The 11,117-nt window shown below is 42.7% G+C and overlaps 1 protein-coding gene across 4 annotated transcripts in view; it reads right to left on the minus strand.

The window, feature by feature from the left end:
• Positions 1 to 9,109, minus strand: part of ARNTL2 (aryl hydrocarbon receptor nuclear translocator like 2) — a 32,139-nt gene extending 23,030 nt beyond the window's left edge. Inside the window, exons 1-2 of one of the 4 annotated variants that reach the window (XM_048300562.1) lie at positions 8,952 to 9,109; positions 918 to 1,065 (exon numbers count right to left, since the gene is read on the minus strand). In XM_048300562.1, coding sequence (XP_048156519.1) covers positions 918 to 1,065; positions 8,952 to 9,012 — 209 coding nt within the window. In that variant the 5' untranslated portion in view covers positions 9,013 to 9,109. Of the gene's footprint in view, positions 1 to 917; positions 1,066 to 8,508; positions 8,817 to 8,909 lie in introns of those variants that run through there. The other 3 variants (XM_048300560.1, XM_048300563.1, XM_048300561.1) reach the window with 3 other exon arrangements.
• Between the last annotated feature and the right edge of the window lie 2,008 nt (positions 9,110 to 11,117).

Consider the following 11,117-nt stretch of genomic DNA (forward strand, 5'->3'; position numbering starts at 1 on the left):
TAAAAATCAACAAGTGCTACTGGAAAAGAATGGAGACTCTTTTTTTCCCCCAGAAACTAACATATTGCTGGAGTTTTCAGTTATCCACATGATGCACTTGAATCTCCAAGTTGACAATTACATCAACACCCACAGTACAGCTTACACTCTGTAGATCAATGGACTACATATGGAAGAAGCAGTGATTAAAGAGAATTGTTTTAATAATCACAAATACATGTAAATCTCCTATTCCCCACCTTTTTAAATATGGCTTTTCCACGCTAGTTTGGAGATATCTGTAGTGCACTTCATCTGCACTTTGTATCCCTTTTTTTTGTTAACTGGCATCTGTTTGGCAGTTACAGAACAGGATAAAACAGTTGAGAGTCACCTCAGCAGTCAAGTATGACCCACTTAAAAAGACTGAGCACTACAAGAGGACAGTCCCCATTTTTAGGTCATGGGTCTGTCTCCACATTTAAGGAAATGGCTGCTCTGGTCACTGAAGCAGCAGTTCTAGATCAAACAACCAGTAATCTTGTCTCCTGCTTGCAGGTAAAATTCTAGTATGTACTTGGGAGACTTCAAGCAACTTAAGAACTTGCCTTTACTAGTAGGCAAAGAAGGAGGAAAAAAAAATCAGGACTGAAATTTCAGCATTAGAAACACATTATCCAGACACTTCAGGCCAGGAAACGGCATTACAGAATCCTACATATATCCCTTGGATTTAAGGATTATTTTTTCTATTTTTAATAACTGGGGACTGTCAAAGAATACATCTGGAAGATATTGTAAATTTAATGGTAATCAACAAAGGAAAGAGGATTAGAAAGGAGGAAGGAAGAGGAAAAGGAAAGACAGTGACCATGTTGCATAAATAAGAGATGAACGTCTCAAATTTCAGTTGAGACACAGAGATTTGATTCACTTACTGGTTATCAGAATCACTTCCCTTGCGTTTCCTTGGAATGTCAGGCACAGCAGCGTTGAAAGAAGTGGTGGTGGCAGGCTTAGTGATTGGATTCATGAGGCTGGGCACTGCACACGCAATGCATGGGCTTCCATCCACAGAGAACTGATCTGTCAACGAGAATAAAGGCTCAGTGTCCAGCAAAAGCTGCATCACTGTGCACCCACTCTGATCCTCACTGCGACAAAAAGTCATCTGTGTGTGGCTTCTGTGTCTCTGACACAAAAAGCGAAGGTTGCACTGCTCCAAGTCCAGCAAAGCATGCACCACCTTCCCACAGTGCTGTAATGATCTCACCAACCCAACCAACACACCAAGGCAATATAAAACAGCTCTCCCCTTACACAACCTCTGCACTTAAATCCTCCCAGCACCTCAGACATCCTGCTGCAAAATCACCAGCTGTGCCATTTGTCAGCAGATCAAAATACTGTAGCTCAAACTAAATTAACATTAAAAAATATGTTGTGAGCTATGTTTTTTAATCAAGCTGGATATCCAAAAAATGGCAGTTTGCTATAATCATATTTCTGACATAAAATCCACAATTACACAGAACATCTGCCATGGAAGTTGGAAATGTCTCAAAAACTAGTCAAGTTCCCTTCACAATTCTCCTCTTAAGGAAAACTGTTGTTTCTGGAAAGGACAGAAGAGAAGTCACAAGCCAAAGGAATCCTAGCAACCTACGGGGAAAGGAGAACAGTCTCAAGGAACATAAGCACTATTACACTGTTTTGCTGCCCCAACACAGAGCTATCACAAAGAATCACCCAGCTGATGTTTAGGCAAAGAGCCAGAATTAATTCTGTTTCAGCAAATGTAGGAACTCCTTTAGGCTTCACGTGCCAGTGAGCACAGATGAGAGATTAAGAGATGTCAATTAAGGAAGTGAGCATCTCCTGCTTCTAGCAGGGAGCAAAAACCAAGAGGAGTACTTTGAAAATGCAGAAGAAGAAAAACTGGACGCTTTCTTGTGAGCTTTCTCTCTTTTTTTAGCATCTGTGCTGTTTGTAAAAATGTAGAAATGTGCAAGAACAATAATAAAATGCATACTTTCTTTTTCCTCTTGGATGTAAACACATCTCACACCAGAAAAATGACCCTCTAGGTTTTCATTTGGTGTTGGAATACAGCTCTGGAGAGTTAAATAAAAATATAATACTCAATTATATTGAGTATAATTATATATAATTGAGGATAATACTCAAACGACAGCTTGCCTGGTCTTCCACTAATCCTCTCTCTATCACATCAGACAACACAAAGTCAGCCCCTGTTTTATTTTAGAAAGCTCTTTAACTCATTAAGTCCCACAGGAAGTTCCAAAAAAAAGCAGTGGAAACAAAGAACCAATAAATACTTGACAAATAAGTGACAACATTTGGACATCTGCAACAGCAAGACAATTTAGTTATTTCAAATACACATCACATTCAAATTAGGGATGTTAAAAATATATTAAAAGAAATTACATGATAAATACTATAAGGACACAGTGGTAGATGTCTGAAATATTTTTACGATGAGTTTCCCTAGAAGTCTCATTTTATATTTCTGTTATTAACACAATTACAAAACAAACAAAAAACGCTAACAAATCCAAAGGAACTGTTTATTTAAAAGGAGTCGTTTTAATCTGCCCAGGTCACAGCATCCGGTAATTACTGATTAAGCTATTGAAGTACAATCAGTCTTGATGAATATTCATAAAAGAGTACTTAATAAACAGCAACCTACATGGTTCCAAGACAAGAATGCCTTCAGCACAACAGATCCTTTCGTCCTGGAGCAAAGCAGGACAGCACAGACCCACTGACCTAAATACTACTCTCTACACAGATGGCCAGCCTGCTTTTGGAACACTTCCCTTTAAAGGAACAAAATCCAAGGCCTCTTTTACAGGTTTTCCAATTTATCTTCAGTATTATTAAACAACTGCTTTTTTCCCTCACACCCAAGCAACAAATTCTGACTACTGCACTTACCTCTTCTACCTTTACTAACAACACCCATTTTCATTATTCTTAACTGAGAAAACAAAATATGTTCACGTTACCAGTAACAGTGACCTATTAAGAACTTCTAAACTACAATTATTAGGTGATGAATTGAATCCTTATCACTATCTCTGGGACAAACTAAATGCCAGTAAGATGGGTGGTTGATCTTGGACAAAAATATAAGGCTAAGAATCTGTACTGATCCCTGATATGCTCAGCATGAAGCTTATATTCTTTATATATATATTTTTTTTTCCTTAAAAAACCCACGAACCAAATAAATTTAAAGCTTCAGAACAATCAGGCATAGTAGAACAGTGATTATGTGGAGTTTAACAGGAGAGAGCAAATCTTTCTAATACCTATCACTCACTGAGGAAGAAGTGGGCAGAAACAGCTCCTAAAGCCAAGGCAGCTTCGAGAAGTCAGGAAAGGTGATGGAAAATAATCTCTGAGGGCTCCATAACAGCCATCATTATGATACTGGGTGATTCCAGGGAGCTCACTCTCTCCCTGGAGAGTGTCCCAGCCTTGTGTAGGCTGTGAGGAAAGATTTCTCTCCCTCTCTGGCTATCTATACCACTTTGGGAGAGCTGCATAAAGGATTTAAAAATCTTTGGGTTCACAAAGAGAATGGTCTAGAATGTACCCCAATACCCAGGGTAGGCTTCTGTGATAGGAAAAAAGTTGAATTTTTACCTGTCATTTAAGCTGGCTGAATTTCTCAGACTCACATTTCCTGTGAACATTTTCATACCATTGACATCAAAACCAAACACCTCTAAAAACACACAAAGCAAAATGAAATATTTCCCCATTTCGTAACACACTTGCTTCATGAAAAACAATATCCTGAAGGACTAATCTTTATTACAAGTTGATGTTTCTATAAAACCAAAATCATTAGTCAATTTTAAAATTACTAGAAACAGTTGAAGTCAACTAGAGATGTTTTGTTTTACCACCCCAAAGGCTATTACTTACACTAGTCTGGTTTGCAAGCCAAATAAAATTCCAGCTGAGAAATGACATTTTTATTACTTCTTATTCCAATGCTAATGCCCTAATACTGATAACCAGAATTTAATGGCAAGTGAACAGTTCCTCAAATACGTGTCTATTATGATCTATGTCTGTCTCTCAGCATTAAGCCTATATGCTTATCTGTATTAAAAATCAAAAATATTTTTCAAGCATATTATGCACATTGGGACAGATGAAAATAATGAGAATAATACAGGAACTCCCCCCCCAGAATCATTCCCTCTGTGAAAATGCAAAGACCATCCAAGCAGTACAAATACATATGGAAAACAGCTCCTTCCCAGTAAATGTATCAGAAACAAAAAACCTGTTAGTTCAACACTAATTTTAGTGCATTTCATAATTGAGCAAACAAAATATTTAAGGGATTGTTATCAATATATATTTCTCATAACATCAGTGTACAAGAGCATCCCCTATTCTTGTGTTTTTCTACAGGGAAAAGAAATAATAATTACAGTCCCCAAGGAGTTTGCAAAGAAGGGAACAACTGCAAAGGAGCTGCACAAAACTTCTGTTTGGAGGGAGATATAAAGACAACCAAAATCAACCACATTCCTGTGTCAGCAACGTTTCTGTGTCAATCCCATGCAATGCACTGAGAAACAAGGCTTGGGAGACTCCACATTTTTCCAACTACTGACAATATTTTCTAATCCCATGCCACATTCCTGAGCTGTTTTCTCCACCAACAGTTTTAAGGTTTTCAATTCCTAAGCAAACACAATCTATTAGAAAAGGTTTATGGCCAAACTCCACCAGCCACAAAAAGGGACATTCATCTGAACCAGTAACGATGTCCACATCTGAAGTAGCCATTCTGGTCCCTCGTGGAGGGAGGAAGACATTTCTAGGGTGATTCATCTCTTCCCAGAATAGATTCCTACATTTGGCTAGATGAAATAAAACAGTTCTAGGGTGATTCATCTCAATCTAAAATAGATTCCTACAGTTGGTTAGATGAGATACAGCCCAAGAGTGCCTACCTCTAGTCCGTAATTATACGGGGACCAAAGGAACTGGCTCAGACTTGGACATCTGAAGATAAGTGAGATGAAACCCACTCCAAGTACAGAAATATCACACAATTCTTATAACAGCCACAGACAGCACCTGTTTGCATCATATGCAACAAGTTCAAGCCCAAGAGAGTCTTTCAAAATTATTGCCCTAATTATGCACTACCTCAAGACCACTCACCCCTAGCAAGGTTAGCTTTTCTGTCTAGGTTTGCAGCATACATATTAGCACTCCAAAAATCAGCAGGAAGATACAAGTCACGTAGTATTAATAAATGCATTAATTGATTAAAAGAGCTGTCAGTCAGCCCTCATTTAGCCAGTTTAAAAAAGAACATCCAAATTCAGCTATCAAGATATTACAGTAAAATGGGCTTGAAATAAAATACCACTAAAGAGGTACATTTATAAAACTTATGGTGACACTTTCCACAGTCTGGGAATAAGCGAGACTTGGAGAAATGTGGCAGCTCTGCAGCTGCCTAAATTAATAATGTGTTAACACTGGCACAACCTTTCCAAAAATAAGGAACTTTTAATCCAGCTTTGTATTTTGAAACACTTTCAAAGGAAAGAAGAGAGAGGCTGCTTTGAGTTCAGATTTCTAAGATCATGGATACCACAGACTATTAAAATGTGTATTCCGAAAGGTATGTTCCTGGTACACACAAAACCCTTCAGCTAGGGTCTGTCAAGTTTAAAGAACTCCAAATTCTGGTAGAAGCGAGCGTGAAGTGGCACTTGAGTGTTGTGCAGCCCAGCCAGAGGAGTTTATTTTAGATCGTAAAGTTCTGTCATAATTAACATGGGTTTTGGGGGTTTGTTTTGTTTGTCGTTTTTTTTTTGAGATGTGAGGTGGAGGCATGGAGCAGCTCTGCTGTGAGGAGAGGCTGAGGGAACTGGGATTGTTCAGCCTGGAGAAGAGAAGGCTTTGGGGTGACCTCATTGTGGCCTTGCAGTGCCTGAAGGGAGCCCACAGGAAAGATGGAGAGAGACTCCTGACAAGGGCCTGGAGTGACAGGACAAGGGGGAATGGCTTCACACTGACAGTCAAATAACTCTATGCCATGTAAACTGCTTTATTTTATTATGGAGTTACTTTTCTAAAATTTTAGTTTATTTTAATGAATTCTCGCTGCAGATATTCATTAGAGAGCATGAAAACTACACTTATAGCCTATATACATACAGTAGTGCATGAAAAAGAAAGTTACAGGTGCTGTGGTATCAGTTCAAGGTCCTGCACATCTGAACACCTGTAAAACTAAGAACTGTATTTTCTACACATGGCTGAGCATTATACTATTTCTTTGAATTTATTTATTTTAGACCTTCAAAATAGATCATGAAAAGCATCCTCAGACTACTTACAGCAAGTCTGGCATCAAGATCATTGCCTACAGTACCTCTTATTGAAAGGTAGGAACCAAAGCAGCTTATTCTTCCCCCAAATTTTATACGCATGTGTAATGCAGGAACAAGATACAGAGAATTCAGTAATGAAACCATCTTATGAACAACACTATACAGAGAATAAACTCTTATATGTTAAGAACATTGGATTTGGTTTTAATATCACAAAATGAAAAAAGGAAAAATTATAATACTCAGAATTATAGACATTTAAATCAAATAATAACACAGGCAACTGATTACTCTCTGCTTCTATTTTTACTTATTTTCATCACCTGGAAGAGAAGCAGTCAAGAATCACAATTTACCAGTTAAATGACACATTTACTTAACAGATTTCAAACACCAAGTATTTGGCCAAAGCTATTAGTGTATTAAAGTGTATTTAAAAGTATAATAAGGCAGAAACCAGCTAAGGAAAAGATATTCCCCAAGGCCTTGAAAAGGTACCCTGCCTTCCCAGGCACTTTCGTGTTCACCCCAGGTAGAAAGCACTGATAGGAATTGGGAGTCTCATATATCATAGTTCGTTTCTGCAAAAAAAGTTCAAACAAAAAACAAACCATAAATCCTCTCCAATTATATACTCCTAGAGGAATGATGGGTAGTTGTTTTGTTGTAAGTTTTGGAATTATATGACTGCAAAATGATGAGTCCTATCAAGCCTGCTGCAGAGCTTCCATGGTTTTAGCTGGCCCTGCGGTCCAAACAGGGAATTTTCAACAGTTCACAATGATTCACTTCCAAAATCACCCATCAAATTATTTCTTCTTACAATGAATTTGATTCTTGGATGTGAACTGTCCAGTTTAGAGTTTGTTTTTCATAATGTGCAAATGTACCAACAATAAGGTGTACACTCAAATAAAAAAAAAAAAATCTAAAAACTATTAAGCAGGTAACCTTAGTGTGGTCCTATTCCACAATTAAGATACTTTTATCTTAAAAACAAAGAAACCCAAAACTTCTTTCTTTAAAATCCACTAAAAGAACAGGTATAAACATAGGTAGCAAAAGAAAGCAGGGAGGAGGGTTTGTCTCACAATAAAATGTGAAAGCCTATGGTTCATTGATTTCCCAAATCCACTTGTAAATGGATGTGTCTCTGCATTTGGAGGTTTCTTCATTTTGATGATTTTCTCTCATTTCAGTATATGCATGATACAGAAACAATAATCCTAAGTTTTAAGCACAGTTTTGCGCCTTCAAAAGCACTACAAAAAACCCACCACCACCACTTTGTTTTCAAACACTACATTATTTGCCACAAATTTTTACAACAGTATTTAAACAATCAAGCAGCACAGACAGAAACATGCCAAGGATTTGACACAACCAGGATCCCCACATACATTAAAACACACATAACCCAACAGGCATTTAGAAAACAACTACTAAACCTAGAAGAATTGGTGCTAACTACACAGAACTGCAGTGATGGCTCAGGAGGGATTGGACCACTTCTGTTTCCCCATACCCCGTGCAAAACACTCCCTTCTACTCGGAGAAGGGAAGCAACGTACTCGTTTCCAAGCAGGAACACGAGCAGCAGCTGGTGGTTTACAACCAGCCTTGATTTAGTACCAGAAACTTATGATTAAAAGCAAGGAAAGATCAAACCTTGGTCGCCATACAAGCGTGGGCATGAACACACACACAGAGAAAAGCCAAAACCACTATACCTAAAATACTAAATTATGTTAACTACCTAAAAAAAATCATACTAGAGTTTTAGGAAAGCAAGGCTAAGTGCGTACCAGAAACAGTGAACTACAAACTAAGTTTAAAAAAAACACCAAACGAGATTTTTAGTGCACATCACATCAGTGTGACGACACATGTGTAACAGCAATACAGCACACACTGACCACTACACAGGCGGATGCCAAGGGGACGGTGCCAGGCTCTTTTCACTGCTGCCCAGTGTCAGGACAAAGAGCAGTGGACAAACTAAACGCAAGAAGTTCCACCTCAGTGAGAGGAAGAACTTCTGTACACTGAGGGTGGCAGAGCCCTGGAGCTGCTGCCCAGGGAGGGCCTGGAGTCTCCTTCTCCGGGGACATTCCAAACCCACCTGGAGACGCTCCTGCCTTGGCACGGTGGGGGACTGGACGATCTCCAGAGGTCTCTTCCAACCCCATTCCGTGATTCTGTGGTTTCCGTACGAGGGCTCCAGGTGCCTGCACTGAACTCCACTGAGCGGGAGCAGCGAGCGAGGAGCGCCCAGCGGGAATCAGACATAAACCCGAGCGGCCCCGAAGCGGCCCCGAGCACAGGACCAGCCCCAAGCGCCCCCCAAGAAAGACGGCAGTGCCTCACGGGCACCAGCCCCACAACACCCACCCGTGCCACAACACCGAGGCGGGCGGACAGACGGACAGACAGACAGGCAGACACACCCCACACACGGCACCCGCGATCGCCCCCCACGCGCGGGACAACGCGCAAGAGGGGAGAGGGAGACGCGGCACCCACCGCCCGCCCTTCCGCCGGCTCCTCGGGCGGACCCGCTCCCACCTTCCGCCGCCCGCCGCTCCTCCTCGGCGCCCTCGGCGCTTCCCGCTCCTGCCTCGGCCATGGCGGGGGGCCCCGTACCCCGCTCCACAGCGCCCCCGGCACCGCCGGCATGCAGAGGGTGAGCTGAGGTGAGCCGAGGAGGAGCCGCCGGCGCCGGGGAGGGACCGCGGGCTGCCCCGCCAGCCCCGCCTCAGCGCCCCCGCCCGCCATGGCCCCGCCCCGGCCCCGCGCCGCCTCTCGCGAGATTTGGGGCATCGGGCGGGGGGCGGTGGCGGCGCGCCCGGGCCCCTCATGGCGCCGCGCCCCGTCGGGTTCGATACTCGGCGTGCCACGACCCAATAGTTCCAATTGCAGTTAGTCCAGAGACACACCCATGGCTTATTTCAGAGCTGCCCAAGCCTGGCTACTCTGTGGTAATACCGCAAATCAGGCATTACCACTGGAGTTTTCGTGCCATTATTTATGCACGGAAATTCAGAGTTAGTAAGTTTCCAAGCACAGCACATCTTTTAGGACTGTTTAGGATTTTCCATATAAGTTTCCTGTGCAGCTGACTTCTACGCGTGTCTTCACCTGGGCAAGATCTTTTTGACACGTAGATGTGATTTTTTTGTGTTATAATGAACATAATTCAGCTGTAGAACACATCGACCCGGAGTATTTTGCCAACTTAGCAATGTATATACAGACATACTCAACAACATTGATTTACTTCATGTTAGTTCCAGGATGTCCTTGAGTAAGGGATGCTGGCAGCTGCCTCTTCCAATGGTTAGATATCCATTTTTGCTGGTTAGGCTTGGAAATATACAAAGACCTTACATGAAAGAATATCCTGATTTAAGATAATCTTGACATGCTCCCCATTTTGCAACACTCAGGCTGGCACCTTGCCCGCGTCCCAGGCTGGGCAGGGCTAGTGTTTCTTTGAGTGCTGTGCAGAGGACACTTTGTCTGAGGAAGTATCAGGATCTTGGAATAGTTTTGGTTGGCAGAAGCCTCTACAAGTGGTCAGAGAGCAGTCACACCTATCAGTGAAAAGCAGCAGAAACCAGGGTTAACTTTCACAAGTGTATTGAATTGTGTTAGCAGACCTGTAGCTGGATTTTGGTAGTACCAGGAGCGTGCTTTTGAAGTGAACCTGCCCATCACGGTGTTCTGGTTCACACCTTGTTGGTGTGAGCGAGGTGCGTTCCTTTTGCAGAAAGACCTCAAGGTGCACCTGTAAAAGATGAGTGTGTTCCAGCTGTTCCCAGGCATTCCTTCCCTCCAGCAGATCCCACTAGAACCTGTCCGAAATGAAACCTCTACAACATGTACGGACCTCAGCAGTGCCTCTACCACATGACAGAGCCTCTCTCACTGTCCTGCCCCGTGTTGGTGCAGCCTGTGCTCTCTCAGTTCCACTCGCAGGTGTGACAGAAGAGGCTTTTGCTCAAAGACACAAATCCTGACCTGTGCCATCTCCATGGGCTGCACAGGTGCTGCTTCTCTCTGTTGGGGCACCACAATATAAGAAAAATCTAAAGCTCTCAGAGAATGTCCAAGGCAGGGTTATGGAGATGATGGTGAAGGGCCTGGAGGGGAAGCCACACGAGGAGCAGCTGAGGGCACTGGGTCTGTTCAGCTGGAGAGGAGGAGACTGAGGTCAGAGCTCACAGCAGTTCTGCAGCTTCCTCACCTGGGGAAGAGGAGGGGCAGGCCCTGATCTCTGCTCTGTGTGACCAGGGACAGGACCTGAGGGAACAGCTGGAGCTGTGTCAGGGGAGGGTTAGGCTGGATATCAGGAAAAGGTTCTTCCCCCAGAGGCATTGAACAGGCTCCCCAGGGAATGGTCACAGCCCCAAGGCTGCCAGAGCTCCAGGAGCATTTGGACAATGCTCTCAGGCACAGGATGGGATTGTTGGAGGAGTGGGACTCAGTGATCCTTCCAACTCAGGATGTTCCATGATTCTATGAACTCAGGCACGAGGGAACTTACAGCGCAGCTGGTAATTCTCACCAGTGACGCCGGAGCTACAGCTGGTGAGATGTGAAGGAAGCTCCTTCTGCAGGTGTTCTTCTCCCACTGTTCCGGGGGCTTTCCTCTGTCTGTTATTAGTAGTAGGGATCCTGTGGAGCTGGCAAAAGGAGATGTATTGTTTTTCAAAGGATGTTATGTTCTTT

Source organism: Corvus hawaiiensis, chromosome 4 (genome assembly GCF_020740725.1).
Source record: "Corvus hawaiiensis isolate bCorHaw1 chromosome 4, bCorHaw1.pri.cur, whole genome shotgun sequence".
In the NCBI taxonomy this organism is placed as follows: Eukaryota; Metazoa; Chordata; class Aves; order Passeriformes; family Corvidae; genus Corvus; species Corvus hawaiiensis.